At 45.3% G+C, this 16,731-nt stretch overlaps 1 protein-coding gene across 2 annotated transcripts; it reads left to right on the top strand.

Moving 5' to 3' along the window:
- Positions 1-1,545: 1,545 nt before the first annotated feature.
- AGT (angiotensinogen) lies at positions 1,546-15,197 on the top strand. Of its 2 annotated transcripts, none has more exons than XM_074818516.1 (5): positions 1,546-1,643; positions 7,167-7,983; positions 11,786-12,050; positions 12,495-12,639; positions 13,502-15,197. In XM_074818516.1, the coding sequence occupies exons 2-5, from the start codon at positions 7,191-7,193 to the stop codon at positions 13,691-13,693; spliced, it is 1,395 nt and encodes a 464-aa protein (XP_074674617.1). In that variant the 5' UTR covers positions 1,546-1,643; positions 7,167-7,190; the 3' UTR covers positions 13,694-15,197. The 2 variants fall into 2 exon arrangements, with proteins under 2 accessions (XP_074674617.1, XP_074674618.1); XM_074818517.1 differs by lacking the exon at positions 1,546-1,643 and adding an exon at positions 4,753-4,816.
- Positions 15,198-16,731: the final 1,534 nt, after the last annotated feature.

Below are 16,731 nucleotides of genomic sequence, written 5' to 3'. Positions count from 1 at the left end.
GTTTATGGATCAAGCTAAAATTCATGACAGCCGGCTGTCTGGGGATTTCCCAAGTTAGCAGTCATACCTGGGCCATCATGTTCTGCAGCCTCCAATAGCCATGCCCTCTGTGATTTCATTTAATCTCTTCTTGTACCAGCTAAGACTTTCAGTCTCTGCAGCATCCTAAGGCAGTGTGTCCTGCAGCTTATATATGCAAAAGGACCCTTCCTTTCATTTACATTTGCTGCCTGATAATTTTACTGGGAACCCGCTGATTTTGAAGAGATGCATCCTTACAAAACAGTAATTCAGGACTATCTGTTCACTTTCATCATTTTACATTTATACTCCCCATACCAGTGGTTTCTCTTCCACAACGAAGTGTTGTAGTCTCTGCAGGCACTTGGCTGCTCTACAAAGTTTTTTCCTGGGTGTCCCACAGATGGTGGTCCTTCCACCGCCATGACTGCCTGCCACACCTGGAGCAACAACTGCACCAGCGGATGAAGTGATATCCCTGTCTTCCTTTTGTTGAATCCTCTTGTTTGCCCTCTCTGTTGGGTGCCTTGTCGAGATCCCACGTTGTCTTCCCTTACCAAAGCGGAAGAGAGAGGGAACATTATGAATGTTGATGGGTATAGATGTTTACAATTACCCACATCAACCCACAGGTTGTATAAACAAACTATTTGTGGCCTACTCCTCATTCAAAGTACTTTTAGTCTTAAAAAAAGAAACCCTCAAATTTAGTTAGAAATGATATATGACCATGTACATGCTATTATGTCTGAGTTAGCCATACATTAATTCATAATCTGTGTAGGTCAGACATGCCAACTCAACCTACAAAGAGCCCATGTGAAGGTCTGTGGTCTGAGGCTGTGAGCAGGGTAATTTATTATCCCTCATCCGTGACTCTCACCATAACCTCGCGGGAGACAAGAACATCATCACAGGAGTATGCCTTGCCCCTTTGAGTTCATATCTCAGAGCAAAATTTGGGAAAACTGGAAAACAAACTGAAGAAAACAGAATAAAATATTTACTATTGTCTCCACACAAAGTGCTGAATTTAATACAGCTTTTCCCAGAACGTTCTGGATCAATGAAAACACTTTTTGACAGAGTGGAGACATGATGTTCTTCAGCGAAAGAAGAGCCACCTGGCCAATCAATCGAAATTCTAGCTTGGACAAAATTGTTTTCCCACTCAAGGCCGAATTACGCACTGCCGGCTGTAGGGTTAGTGTTCCTCTGCCAGGGTTAAAATATCTGAAGCCTATTTGACAGTATTTACATGAAGGAGTGCTAGCAGCACCATCACTGAGAAATTTTCATGGGGCAGAGGAGTGTTTCCCCATTAGAGGCTGACCAGGAGATCCGATTCTTTTGAGAGTGGCTGTAAAGGAAAGGAACTGTAACTACAGCACCAGTGTTTTTCCACCCCTCTTTGCTCCCTCTCAGCAGCTACCATGAATAACAAGCAGGAAAAACAGAGGCAGGTTTTGAAGAGAAATGAGGGCAGTGGGGGGGAGGAGGGAGGGAGGGCCCTGCTTATGCAAGAGCACGTATAAAAGGGGGAGCTGAGTGCCCCTCCAAAATCGGGAAGAGTGGGACAAAAGGAGACCGTGAACCTCTTCGCTGAAGAGCAAGTTTGAGAGGTCTGTGTTTCTTTGTACCTTTACTGCGGCTTTTGCAGGGAAAGATTCATTAGGAAATGTGCGTGGGCCCTGGGCTTGCTTTGCAGAGGGGATGCCTGTAGGAACAGCAGTACTTTCACCTTCCTCAGTTCCTAGTTGCCAGAAAGTTTTTTGCTCAAGTTTGGCCCAATGCAGGTTTTCTGGCACAGCTCTCTTCAGGGAGCCAAATCCTCGGACACTGGAGCCGAAGGGCAGGACTGAGACTCTCTTCTTCGGAAGCTGAAGCTCTATCTTTAAGCACACGCTCGTTTCTAAAACCATGGCACCCCCCCCCCCCAAAAAAAAAGTCTAACAACAGGGTCCACATATAGTAATTGGAGTAATGCTCATGTACTCCTGCTTAAAAATGGCTCAGAAGTAAAATGAAAGACTAACTGTAATTAAGTCCTACTAGGATAATACATGTTCCAGGTGTTCTGCATAGTCTGACAGCTTCTCCTTTAGTATAAACTGTGAGAAGATAAAAGGCAAGGATTAAGAGGTGCATTAGTGCGTGATGGATCTGAATAGGGGAATACTAGTTGAGTGAGCATAAGTGACCAGCAAATTAGGGGGGAGTTGTGTCTGAGCTTTGTAGTAGGGCATGAATGTAAGGTGAAATCAAAGGTTCGCCCTCATTACTGAGGCCAGCCAAATTCCCAGTGGTCCAAAGCAGGAGGGGAGCACCATAGTGAAAGCGGGTCATTGAACATTTTCTGGTGAAACTTTTTTCTGGAGAAAGCTGGGTATTTTAATTCAATGACTTTATTGATGGGGGGAAGAGGGGAGCGGGAAGAAAGATTCCTGTGCTTCTCAAAGACATTCACAATTTTTTGTCAACAGAAAACAATAGAACTAAGTGCACAAACACCAAAAGAGCCCCAAAGGTCAAAAACCCTGAGAACTTTCAACTAAAAACTGAACTTTCTTTATGTGACAGAGCCACCAGAGTGCCACATTGGGGTTATCATTCAGGTGCCTCCTGCTCCCTCTGCAGCCAGGGATGCCTGACTTGAGGCTGGTACCTATAGCAAAAGGAGACCACGAGCTGGAGCATGACTTTGTCATGGCCCACAGGGGAGTTGGAAGCAGGAGGTGATACCCAAACAACAATGCCCTCTGTGCTACAGCACAGAGACTTAATGATTTAAGGAAAAAAAATACAGTGGCTGGGGGTTATGTGATTTCCCCTTCCAGTGTTTATTGTCCGCAGCAAACACGTAAGTCTGGCAGCTGTAGTATAAGTTATTAGCATCACTTGTAGCTTATTAGGCAAAGTCAATCATTCTTGATAATAAGGATACTTTCCAGAGTTTTACAGAACACAAGGTACCCTTCACTGAAACAGCCTTTGTTTCTGCATCCGTGATACTGAGCGTATGAGGCTGGCTTTGCTTTTCCCCTGTGTCCAAGCCTCACCCAGGAGGATATAGCAGACCAGCTACAGCTCACAGGTACAGCATGGTCTGGCCGCTCATGCACACCGCTGGTGCCCAGTGCCTCATGCAGACCCGCATGGGTGGTGGTGCAGGAGGTGCGGATTTGGGCTGTGCTGTCACACGTCCCACCTGCAACTCCACTAGCTTCTAAGGGACCTGCTTTTTTCTGTCTGCAGGAAGGGCTCTTTGGGGCAGAGGGGAAAGAAGGGGGATTGCAGCCTGAAACCTAGCTCATTCTCTTAGCGTTTAGCTGAACAAAATGCATTTTTTAATGGAGGAACTACTGCTCCCGTTGCCTGGATCCGTGGCTGGGCTGCATGCATTTTATAGCGGTCTGGAGACAGTACAAATGCTCAGGGACTGTTCTGTTGCCAGATGCTCCCTCAACTGAGATGCTCAAGCAGCAAGAGGACAAAACACCTTGAATATTTCAAGCTGTTTGTTTAAGCTTTGTGTGCATAATAGCATGTCATACGGGCCTGTGCTCAGAACCACTTTCAGACCTCATGCTAAGGTAATCAGATTGTTTAAATGAAAAGTAGAGCTGCAGAAACAGAAATTTGCCATCCCTTTGGCACTAGGCACCTGGCATACAGCACTCAGGCTGGCAGGACTTGGCTGTCTCTGTCTCCAACTTCAGCTCCACCAGCTCTGACTGCCCAGGTGCACTGAAAACATCTCTCTCGGCTCTCTCCTTGAACCCAACATGTAACTGGGCACCACAGCACAAACTACGCCTGACGGGCCCTCTAAAAGCAGGGCATGGATATTAAATCAGCCCTACTCCCATTACAGCCATGGGATTTTTAATTACTAACTATATAACAGGGGCACTGAATGAGACCCAGTCTAACCCAACTGCATCATCCCTGGTTTGATTCACTGTTTATTTGCTTAAAGAGGAAGAAGGGGCACACAAAAACTGGAGGACCATTTCAAAAGCAGGAGAAAGATCTCCAAATCCCACCCCTTTTACCAAACAGGACTTGGAAAGCTGAAACTGGGAGGGATGAAGTCTCTGTGATCTGGCTCTGGCAATCTAATCCATCTAGCTTTCATCCTCTCCTTTTCAACACATTTTGTTTTGAAGAGGAAAAAGAAAAAACTTTTGATCTTCTGGATAGATCAAGAGGGAAAGGGTAAAAATTGAGAGCTTAATCATTTTACTTTGCAGTAGTGTACATATCCCACTCACTGATGGATACCTAGACTGCAAGGTAGAGATTAAAGGCAATTTACCCAGGAAGAAAAAAATCTGGTCCAACTGTACAACAAACACAGGTACAAAGAAATCTGCATTCCTTTCAGTCTGGCACAAAACAAGCTGAGCTATTTTCAGGTCCTATAATTGGTTCTTATGCACAGTAAAACGCCCGTGTCTGTCTTAGTAAATGTGCAACTGCAGGCTACACAAATGTGCTGGATCTGGTTAAAGGTTGTGTATCCATCCCTGGAACTTTTCCTCGCAGCTGGTGTCATGCCGTGCTCAGGTTTCATTGGGTCTTGTCTGGCCTGAGCTAACTTTTTCTGGCCCCCCAGCCTGTGATGTAAGATAGCTTTGTGCAATGCCTCTGCAGACATGTAGAAAGGGCCCTCCCATGGAAAGGGCATAAATTCACCTGCAATCACGCCAGCCTGCTCCAGGGGGAAGAGTTGTTGTGAGGAGCCTGCCCAAGGGGGTAAGGTGTCGGAGGGGCGGCACGCACCGGGACAGAGGCGAGTAAGCACATTTACTGGATTTGCTTTGAATGCCAGATATTCAACTCAGGTTTTCATGATTTCTGAAAGGCTCGGGGCTGACTTCTTTAGGGAAATAAAACATGATGGCTTTCCAAAGATGGGGCTTAGTGTAAGTGCTGGTAGTGAGAACTGCTCCTCTTGCTTCTGCTCATGAGAAAAGAGCTGACATGGGGGCTCTGGCAGCTGTAGAGAAGTAACCACCGGACACCAACAGAGCCTAATGGCACAGCCTGACTGGGTGGCACAGAGTCATCCTCCCTGCTGCTACAGGAAAGATTAAGAAATGCTTCAAAAGATTTATTTTATGGAGAGAACAGAGTGGGAAGGGCAGTGTGGCTTTTTGGTTTGTTTTCCTGAGCTGTCCCAATCTGGAAAGTGCAGCAAGAAGTCTAGAAATGCACTAGCCCCGTGGCTGGGATAACTGGGAAGGCACCTCCCAAGATAATTTTTTCACCCATCATAAGCAATGAAGATCTGTGATGCATGTCACCTGCTGCCAGCGGGGCTGGGGAGGTGAAGACAGGGCAGGGAGCAGAGGGGACAGCAGCACTGACTGCCACTGCCTACACCCTAATTTAGAGGATGAGGTGGGAGTTAATGAGCAAGTGCACAGGGCTGGAGCTCTACAGCGGGTCCTCCCCTGAGTGCCTCTGGATAGCAAACAGTTTCAGGCCTGACCCACAGACACCCACTAGGAAAACGCTCAGACATCCTGAGGGATCACAACAGCAGAAACTCCATTTGCAAACCAAGATGTTAAGCAGGAGCCTACAGCCTGGGAATGTAGATGTGCACATTAACAGGCATATGTACTTAGCAAGGTATGTCTAATTACCAAACATCTGCGCATCTCATGTTTGGTATTTGCAAGAGAGTGGTGATACTGTAAACTGCAGTATTATTAGGCATGAAACAATTGAGGAACCCTCAGTGAAATGAATATAGTTATACGTTGTAAATCAGGATGGTGTCAGGTCTTGAATGGCTGGATTTAAACCCAGACACTTCCAGCCTATGTAAATTAAAGTGTTGGTGAGACAGACATTGCACTGTGTCCTCTCAAAAGGCTCAAACTGCCAGATTCACAATACCTGACAGGCTGGCATGATCCTCAAAAAATCTTGGAGAAAGAAGGCAGAGAGCAGTACTTGGTTACTGGCAAGGCTGTTAGCATTTTGCCCATCCAATGAGCTCTGCAGAGCTTGGCAAGGGCAAAAGAGGGTGAACAGAGCTACAATAAACAAAAAATTACTAGTATAATAAAAATACAGCTCTGAATAACAGTGTTTTGGCCAATAATAAGTGTTATAGATTCATAATTTCCAACACATTTGGATTTCAAATACACAAATCCAAAGTCATATACTAGAATTCCAGGAAAGGTACAGCAGAGCTATTAGTTATCAAAAAATCAGATATAGCAAAAGTTAGAAATATAAAAATGCAAAAATTTGTCAGTGTGTTTGCACATATGTGTGTATGTATGTATGTGTGTGTATGTGTGCCCACGACTTTCTTATTCCCAGTATGCACCAGATCCTTTGTGCCAAAACACCAGTGATATCCACATCCAGTAAAATTCTCTACTTGTCAAAAAAAATCAAGAGCGGCAGGTGGTCTTTTACCACAGGAGAAGACTGCCTGTACAGTAGAGCAAAACTCAGCTTACCCCTTCTAACTCTGTATTCAGATAAAGAAGGTGCTATGAAAATGGTTTCAGTGTTAGCACATTTGTATAAGGAAGCCTGGAGTGTGTTTGCCTAGAAGCTAGAATGAATGCTTGCACTGGGCTATGAAAACACAAAACACTCTGCTAGTGCCAAGTATTATGCTGACTAGACATACAAAGCATGATCGTTCGGTGGTCAGACCTTAAGAGACCTGATTTCCAAACCCACCTCCCGTGTAACAGCAGGCAAATCACTTAGCCTGTCCATATGTCAGCAAGATTTAGTGCAGCAGTTTGCAGAGATAGCTCTGACCAGGTCTCAGGAGCAATATAGTTGCGTTATTATAATATTTTGCCAGAACTAGCACACTCTAGTTTGCACAATCATATTGCTTCCCATGCTAAATTGTTAGGGTACTGCAGCGGGTAATGGAGTAAAATCTGTGCTTAGCATTTCCCCACCTGCCATCATTGAAACCAGTGGTCATCTCACCCTGGGCTCTTCAGGGGACAGAGTCAGACCAGCCAGCATTAAATACTGAAATTACTGCCTTTGTAACTCCAACTCAACACTAGCACCTCACACTGCGAGTAAGAGAAACCATGTTTACAACAGGTTGATCAGTCTTCTTTCCTCTCCACTTTTTCTTTCAATAGACACCGTGGCAGCAATTTTTCAACATGAACCTGGTAGCAGAACTTCTCTGTTTGTTGGCGTGCCTCACTGCAGTGACTTGTGACCGGGTCTATGTCCACCCTTTCAATTTATTTTCTTTCAACAAGAGTACCTGTGAGGAGCTGGAAAGCCTGGTCCAGGAGGGAAAGGAAACTTTTGTCCCAGTCTCCATTGAGTCCCAAACCACACCTGCCTATGAAGATGACCTGGATGACCAGGACAAGCTGGAAGCCCCTAGCCTGAGTGTCCTGGGGAGACAGAAACTGAGCTACTTGAAGCACTTTGTGTACATCCTGGGTGCACGGTTTTACAGCGTGCTGCGGGAAGCACGGCAGGGCCAAAACGTGCTCCTGTCCCCAACCAGTCTTTATGGCTCCTTGGTGTCTTTCTACCTGGGTGCCTCAAACCAGACGGCAGCTGATTTGCAGCGTTTGCTGGGATTTGTTCCCCCCTCTGGAGAGCCTGACTGCACCTCCAGGGTGGACGGACACAAAGTCCTTTCCAGCCTGAGGATGATCGAAAGCCTCATCAAGAGCATGGACGAGGAACTGCTGTTTTCCAAGATGCTCTGCCTGTTTTCTGCTCCTGGTGTACCTTTATCCCAACTGTTTGTGCAGGATTTGCTCCCCTCCACTGATGCTCTCTACGTCCGAGCTGTTGACTTTACAAACCCAAGCAAGGCAGCAAAGCAAATAAACGCCTTCATGGAGGCCAAAAGCAAGGGCCAAACCAAGTGCTTACTGACAGACATTGATCCCTCTGCCGAGCTGCTGTTTGCGGTGGATGTCCGCTTGACAGGTACACTGCTTGTTTCGGGGGCAGGCTGGGTGGAGGACGGACAGTGGCCCTGCTCCCAGGAAGGAAGCAAGGTCATGCCTGGCCCGTGGTGAGAGGGAAGGGCTCAGATAAAAGGCTGGATTGCTACTCCAGGTACAGTGCCCTGCTCCCCACCACTGTGCTGGGGATCCTGCCTGCACTCTGCCATGAGTCAGCAAGGGCAAGCAGGAGGAGGTGGAGGGAATCCTTTCCTTGTCCAGGAAGCCAAGGATTAGGAAAGGTGTGGGAAGATGAATAAGAGAGAATTGTGCAGCATTTCTGACTGCTAAGGAACTAAAAGTCATGTGGGGCCTCTAGCAAAAATGATCAGGAAGTAGGTTTAAAGCAAGTCAAAGAAATACTGTTCCCCAGAACCTGTATTTCCACAGGGGAGCTGGTGGTAACAGGCTGGAGATACAGCTTCAAGAAAGGCTAAAAAATATAATGGACATGACTCCTCTAGTGGCTATTAAACACAGAAGCCTAGAAGCAACTTCTGGCTCAGGAAGCAACCAAACAAGCTACCGGTTATGAAAGCAGGGAGCAAATACAAAACCAGAAGAATTAAGGCAATCCCATGATTACCTAGGGCTGTTCCATGCTGCTGTCCCAGAAATCCCCCTGTACCACAACTGACCCTCCTCTTCTGAGTGTAGCTGCTTTTCAATGTCCTTGTGGCTGAACACAATACCAGAGCTCACACGCTTTAGGACAGCTTGCCTACCAGTGACTGTATTTCAGAAAACTTGCAGTGAGCCTTAACTTTCTAAGTGGGCCTCTGCTGCTTAAGGTGGAGCTGTGGTGCCCATGAAATGCTTTTGTGCCTTCATCTTCTCACCCATAAACTGGATATCAGGTTTTCTTTGCCTTTCATGGGTGCTGTCATTAACCGATCCCAACTCCTCAGGGAGCTGTGAGCATCAGCTTTCTCTTCAGTGTAAGGTGTAGCATAGAGATGATACTGCAAAAATAATTCTCGTGTTACAGACTTAGGCATAGACACAAGAGCAGTTTTCCTTTAGCAGAACAATTTTTTCCTCTTCTGTACTGAAAATTTGTATTTTTGTTAGCTTAGGAACACATACTCGAGGGTCTGAGTCACTGGATCAGCTCTACTACCTCCTCTCTCTCAGAAGGGTGCACTTGAGATGTTGTAGTCCCCACATGCGAGATGAAGAAAACTGGCTCAAGAACAAATGAATTAGATAAGCAGCTCTCTTCTAATAAACACAGGAGATGACTTCAGCATTTGCTTTGCAATGCTGTCATGTTCTATGTCTCTTCCTATAGCTGCAGAAAGGAAAAAGTACATTTTTTGGTCTGAAACACATTATATATGCTCCTGAGATGCTATCAACAGCCATAGGATTAATAAAATGACAGAAATCCATACAGAACAACAGCTAAATGTTCCAACAGTCTCAACTGTTATTTGCTTGCACATATTTGTTTTCACATTTGTAGACTTGGTGCTGAGCAGAGGCTGCCCTCCAATACAGAACATCAGGTCCAAATTTTACTGATAATTTTTTTTTTTAAAGTTGCAAAATAATTACAAACTAGTGAATGAAAATAGTACCATGGGACTGCACCCTTACCTTCTCAAATTTAAACTCTCTTCTGAACAGACAACCCTCAACAACTTCAGTTTTAACTAGAAATTTGGCAGGATACTTTTTGCTATTTTTTTTTTAAAGTAAAAAGTCATAGCTTTCCACAGTAAGTCATCCATTCATTAAGCTTGTCAGCCTGGCATAAAGCCTGTATTACAGAACATGAAGATCATCACCTGAAGCAGAGAGGTCCAATGTTTCTTTCCTATACTCCCAAGTCAGTACTGCAGAGTACTCTTTTACCCTCCCAGGCTACATCTCTGCTCTATGATTGACAGCCTTTTTCACTTCAGTTATCTTCCCTATATTGCAGACACAGGTTTCTTCCCTGCTCTGGTGTGGTTGCTGAAAGGTTGCCCAATTCCACAGCTTCTGTGTCCTTATATGAAAGATCTCACTGTAAGAAAACTTTTCTTCCGGTGTGTCAGCTATCACCTTCCATAAAGGGGATGTTCATTTTCTTCAGTTTTCCTTTTACATTCCAGGTTTCTGAGGCAAGCAGCAGGGTTGCTTTAGTAAATACATCTCTCCTGTACGCTAAAAAAATGCTGTAAGAAACAGTCATATTAAGACAACTAACAGCTTTTAGAGCACTTTCAGGGGAGTACACACCTAGTTACACATTTGAGATCACAGGTGTCCAGACCCTCACCTAGCAGAAGGCCACAGGGAGCCACTTCAAATACAGGAGTGTTGATTTGTCATGGCTCATGACTAGCACAGTAGTAATGGATTCAGTCCCAAAGTCAATAGTAGAGCGCTGAAATTTTGCAATATCTTCCCCAAGGCTATTTAAAACCAATTACTATCCCACATTGATACATTTAGCTATCTGAATGCTTTTTTTTTTTTTTTTCCCTTTTATTTAACTGTTACAGTCTTGACTTTTGCCATCCTGTGAGAATAAATTCTGCAGGTTATACAGACCCTGTGAAAGTGGCTCCTTTCTTTCTGCTTGCATCTCTTATTCTTATAAAATAAGAAAAAGGTGAACAACTCTACTTCCTTGTCCTTTGTTTTGCTTACACCTGTCACATGTCCTGCTTGCTGCTTCTTTTTGGTGAAGTTACAGTAGGTGAAAGTGCCTAAATGCTCTTTTTATGCAAGCTCATTTAAGAGGCAAGTGCTCCTATGCAAAACCACTTACTACACATTAAATATGTTAGGGTCCAGCATTTATTTGGATTTATTGGAGAATGGACTAGTTAACAGTACAGCTAGACCAGCTCCTATTTTATACCAACATTAATTTAATGCAAGGTGTTCCTTTCTTTACCACAACTTATGCATCTGTTTTCCTAATTCCCTAATTCCACCAAAGAGCAATTTTGAGATTTCTGATCTTTGCCCTTCTTGCTGATGGCAGTAGTTTCTTTAATGCCAACAGGATTATCTGCCTAATGGGGCAGCAGCACTGATCTATGGCAGTGAGCAGATAACATGTTGAAAGGCAAAGCTGCACAGAAGCAGCAGGAGGTGAGAGCAAGGCTTCCCATACTTGTGAACTGGGTAAGAAATTCATATTAAGGTTTAGCAAGCGTTCAGGTATGTCCTTTTTAACCTCCTCGGCTCAGTCAATGCTTTGGCGTTATGCTTACTACCTTCCTCATTGCTTTGGTTCATAAGATCGCCAAGGGTGAGACCTCAGCCAGAGCTTGTGCTGCCTTCCCTCTCCTGAGAGCGCTCCTGCAGTAAGGGCTGGCCCTGATGGGTGAGCTCCCAAACCTGCAATCAGCACCACTTGAAGGATGGAGACGAAATCCAAGCAGACCCTGTGCACAGGCCTGCAAGGCAGCTGGGAGCCATGCGGCAGTCTGTGAGAAAGCAGGCAACCAATCAAGCAGAAATACTGTGCCCAAGAAAGGCCACAAAGTCAGTAGAAAAACAGCAGCTTTGGCTGCAGCCCTGACAGTTGTGGTCCCTGTGCTGTGAGCCTGCACCAACCGCTGTCCCTGTGCTGTGAGCCTGCACCAGCCGCTGCCTGATGCTACCAGAAGGCATATTAAAGGCAGGATATGTATGTTTATAGTAGCTAAACATGATTTTATACACACAGCCCTTGTCCAATGCACAGTCTGTTGTTTTTAAACAAACATATATACCAGCTAAGGGGGAGAGGGGAGGAGTGAAGAAAGAGAAGAATCAATTTCTTCTTTCTCAATCTTTTTCAGTGAACATTGAGCAAGCCTCCCGGCTCAAAGAACCTCAGGAGTTCTGGGTGGATTCAAACACGAAGGTCTTGGTCCCTATGTTGTCAGTCACAGGGACATTCAAATACAAAACTGATGCCAGTGGGACTTTTTCTGTGGTGGAAGTCCCCATCAGCAAGACCACACTGCTGGTGCTGCTGCAGCCCATCAATGGCAGCGACCTGGCACAGGTGGAGTCCGAGCTGCCATTGCAGTCCTCAGCCTGGCTTCAGCAGCTGACCCCAAGGTAGGGCTTGGGCACACGCACCCTCCCCCAGGGGCGAAGGGGACAGGGTGCTCCCGGCAGGCCTGCCTGCTCGATGAGCAGGTCGGATCCTGCCAGGGAGGGTTTAACGCCAAGCACAAAGAGAAACACCTGCAAACCCAGGGGCGGGGGTCACTCCGAGGGAGCTTGACTTCGGTGGGATCAGCTTTTTATCTGGGGGTATTTCAAGGAAACGAGCAAGTGCCTTTCCATAGCTGACAACACAGGGCCCGTGAGGTGGGATGGTCCGGGGTTTAATAACATACCCAGAGCAGATTTAGGGTGACTTCCCACTTGAAAACAGTACCATGATGCCCATCACTTCTTGCAGCTGTTTTCACATGCCCATTCCCCAGGACTGCGCAAACACCACACTTCCATAGTGGAGAGCACGTACTCACTTCTCTCTCTCTCTCTTTTCTGCAGAGAAATTAGATTAAGACTGCCGGAGTTAACAATAGAAGGCAGCTGTGATCTACAGGAGCTTCTTGCAGATATGAAACTGCCTGCACTGCTGGGGAAGGGGGCAGATCTCAGTAAAATAAGCAACATCAATCTAACAGTTGGAAAGGTACAGTACCCATCACCGGCACTTAAAAAATATGCCTCCTGTTCAGTTTCAGCCTCTTTAACTGTGTAAATTTACCTAGAACAAACCAGTCAGAGCCATGTGGGACACATGCTCAGTAGGGGACTTTCAAGATGACTGAACGATGTGAATATTCCTTAGATTAATCTATCAGCAGCAACAGGTTTGCCTTAAAATATTAAAATTTCATCACTGCGGCAAATACAACATGCAGCACTGATCAAAATTTGAGATGTGAGTGTGTTAGGCGCTGTACATCCAAATTAGACTGCATTCGTTACCACCGCCAGCTTATGCACCTCCAGGCACCAGAGCTGGAGTGTATAGCAGAGGCTGCAGCTACTGGGCTGTTGAGGATAATCCTCCATCCCTTAGGGACTACTCCCAGAAATTGCAAACACAGAGGTGCATGCAGCACATGACCTCACCTGGAGACAGGTTCCAGTGTTCAAGTCCCAAGGGGAAGAAAGGAGACCTTGAAGGAGAGGACTGTCTTTCATAAAAAGGCAGCAAATTATGCTCCAGAGGTAGAATTCAAGTGCCTTTACTTTTATTTAGTTTTATTTTTAGAAGGTGCCCTACCTTGGAAGTTCTGTCAGGGGCTTCAGGGGTACCAGGATTTCATACAGCTCAAGTGTACAAGTAGTTGTAGAGCTTTTTCATGTTACGGAACAAGTACTCCAACACCTTTCTTAAGCATCCATGGAGTCTATCCTGTGCTGCTTACAGCTGATCTAAGTTATTAATTACTTCATGTGTTTTATCATTTACTCAAACTCTCATTTGTCTCTTCACTTATCATGCTCCAATGACTCCAGAGTTACTCATCCATTTTGCCTTACAGGTAATAAATAAAGCCTTTTTCAAACTGACTGGTGATGGAACAGATCAGCCAGAAGATGCCATAGCACAGAAGGAAGATGTGGTGTTCCTGGATGTAACACTGAACAAGCCCTTCCTTTTAGCTGTTTTTGAAGAGAAGTCAAGGGCAATGCTTTTCCTTGGCAGAGTAACAAACCCTCTGCACGGGGTTTAAATACAAGCACGAGGGATGGGGAGGGAGGGGAATGATGCACATTTCCCATCACCTTTTTCTTATTCATCAGCTATTTTTATGATTTTGTTGAGTGCTCTACTTAGCTTGAGATGAAGCAGGTAGTGTTTGAAATACAGCTTTTTGAAAGCTAAAACATTGCAACTTTTCATCCTTGTTCATCTGTTTCACATGAGGTGACTCAAACTCTTCCTCCAGCTTCTTTCCTTATTCCCACTTTGTCTCCCTGCTGCCCCCAGCTCCCTTTTTCAGTGCAGTGGGAACAAAGTAGTAGCCAGCAGGGCACTGCCTTACAAAATTATTTTTTTAAGCACAAGCAGCATTCACTATAGAAAGGTATAGAAAAGGACCTTTTTATTCTTTAAGAGGTCACTTTTTTTCAGTTTGGTCAGTTTTGCAAGAGACCCCCTTTTACATTACAGTGAAAGTTTTACAGTTGTCCACAGAGCTTCATCAGCACCATTTTCCTTTAAAATGCTGCCAACAGTATGAGCAGGCTTTGCTTGGCCCACTGAGACAAGATTTTTTGCCTTGGAAGCAAAAACAGATTTGGAGGAAGTTTCTTCTTTCTGCAGCCCAGATGGATACGTTCATTTCTTAACTCTATGGAAAATCTAAAAATAGGGTTTGGTAGCATTAATGAACTGTGATAGATAAATTCTCATAGCCTGACAGAATTATCTCAGTTTTTTCTCAGGAAAAAAAAAAAAGGCCTACTGTTCCAATACAGTTCCATTCCTTGGATTACTTTCTAACTTGAGAAGCATTTATTACGGCCCTATAGTAAAAAAGAACATTACTGGATAGAGCCCAGATCAGCACACTATAACATAGCCAAACCATATGTTTTTTAAAAAAGGAGTAGTGGCAATAACCTATACTAGTATAAATGGTGGATGTGCTGCTACACATGAATAAAAAGGTTTCAGTGGTCCAATCCAACTCTTAACAGAGTCATAAAGGTTTGAAACATTAAACTGGAACAAGAGACTATTAGACAATTCTTGAATTAGGAAGTGAGGAATTGGGTGTGAAATCTTGGTACTAGGGAAAGCCTCTCCATGGAACAAGGATTTCCACCTCTCATCTCTAGATTTGTCTTTTGCACTGATGGCATTTAGAAAATAACTGTGAACTTCTTCGGTACGTGATGCCAGATGTATCCTACAGAGCACAATAGCCCATCGTCATCCACAGTGGCCCAAATGTCTAATCCAAACTCACTAATGCCCGCGGTGATGTAGATACATGACAGATCCTTCTAGCTTAATGGGAAAGACTAATAAGTAACACAACTCACTCTCGAAAATACTAGGATTTTGAGTGCTACGATATAGCATCCATGTATTTATCTGATTATACTGTATGTATTCCAGATGCCCTAACATCTAAATACTGTACTGGTATTATATACAGAAGCAACTAACTATAAATATGCAGAGACAGAAAGATGCAAATAAAACCACTTCCAAGTTGCTTTGCCACAGTTCACTTGGGTTTATGTCCATAACTACATCCCTTGTTCTGGCTTCTGAAGTTTGCTCCAAGTCAGATTTGTGTTTTTTAAGACAGTAAATTGCAAATTATCATGCAATACAGCCAGTGATACAGCTCTAAGCATGAAAGAGGCAGCTTCCAAGTGTTCATACTAATTTAAGGGTTATCCCATCTACTCATTAAAGTCAGAAGGTGGCAGCCACAAACAGAATTTCAGACCACAAAATGTTCCACTTCTATGATGAAGATGGAGGATAACAAAAGGGAGGCCCTGGCCAGGCTGCCAGTAACTTCTGGGACAAAAAGCCATTACTCACAGGTGGGGGCTGCATGCTGCTGCAGGACTCTGTACCCTGTTCAGTGGTTACAGTCAGAAAAACAAACAAACAAACCCCACCACCCACAAAACCAACCACATTCCAGAAAAGTCAGTATGTGTTTATGAAAGGCAGGTCCTGCTTGACAAACCTGATCTCCTTCTATGACAGGGCGACCTGCTTATTGGATGAGGGAAAGGCTGTGGATGTTGTCTACCTTGACTTTAGTAAGGCCTTTGACACCGGTTCCCACAGCATTCTCCTGGCAAAACTGGCTGCTCGAGGCTTAGATGATCGCACGCTTTGCTGGGTAAAAAACTGGCTCGATGGCCGAGCCCAAAGAGTTGTGGTGAACGGAGTTAAATCCGGTTGGCCGGTCATGAGTGGTGTCCACCAGGGCTCGGTTTTGGGGCCACTCCTGTTTAACATCTTTATTGATGATCTAGACGAGGGGATCGAGTGCACCCTCAGTAAGTTTGCAGATGACACCAAGTTGGGTGGGAGTGTTGGTCTGCTCGAGGGTAGGGAGGCTCTGCAGAGAGACCTGGACAGGCTGGAGCGATGGGCTAAGGCCAACTGTAGGAGTTTCAATAAGGCCAAATGCCGGGTGCTGCACTTGGGCCACAACAACCCCCAGCAGCGCTACAGGCTTGGGGAGGAGTGGCTGGAGAGCTGCCAGTCAGAGAGGGACCTGGGGGTGTTGATTGACAGCCGGCTGAACAGGAGCCAGCAGTGTGCCCAGGTGGCCATGATGGCCAATGGCATCCTGGCTTGTGTCAGAAATAGCGTGGCCAGCAGGGACAGGGAAGTGATCTTACCCCTGTACTCGGCACTGGTGAGGCCGCACCTCCATTACTGTGTTCAGTTTTGGGCCCCTCACTACAAAAAGGACATTGAATTACTCGAGCGTGTCCAGAGAAGGGCAACGAAGCTGGTGAAGGGTCTGGAGCACATGTCGTACGAGGAGCGGCTGAGGGAACTGGGGTTGTTTAGTCTGGAGAAGAGGAGGCTGAGGGGAGACCTCATCGCCCTCTACAACTACCTGAAAGGAGGTTGCAGAGAGCTGGGGATGAGTCTCTTTAACCAAGTAATAAGCGATAGGACAAGAGGGAATGGCCTCAAGTTGTGCCAGGGAAGGTTTAGGCTGGATATTAGGAAGCATTTCTTTACAGAATGGGTTATTAGGTGTTGGAATGGGCTGCCCAG

The sequence above is a fragment of the Strix aluco genome, chromosome 3 (assembly GCF_031877795.1).
Source record: "Strix aluco isolate bStrAlu1 chromosome 3, bStrAlu1.hap1, whole genome shotgun sequence".
In the NCBI taxonomy this organism is placed as follows: domain Eukaryota; kingdom Metazoa; phylum Chordata; class Aves; order Strigiformes; family Strigidae; genus Strix; species Strix aluco.
This window is presented reverse-complemented; position numbering and strand designations above follow the sequence as displayed.

Coding starts and splice junctions, on each gene's coding strand:
- AGT (XM_074818516.1), top strand. CDS start 7,191: ATGAACCTGGTAGCAGAACTTCTCTGTTTGTTGGCGTGCCTCACTGCA. Junction 7,984..11,785: donor GGTGGATGTCCGCTTGACAG/GTACACTGCTTG, acceptor AATCTTTTTCAG/TGAACATTGAGCAAGCCTCC. Junction 12,051..12,494: donor CTTCAGCAGCTGACCCCAAG/GTAGGGCTTGGG, acceptor TCTTTTCTGCAG/AGAAATTAGATTAAGACTGC.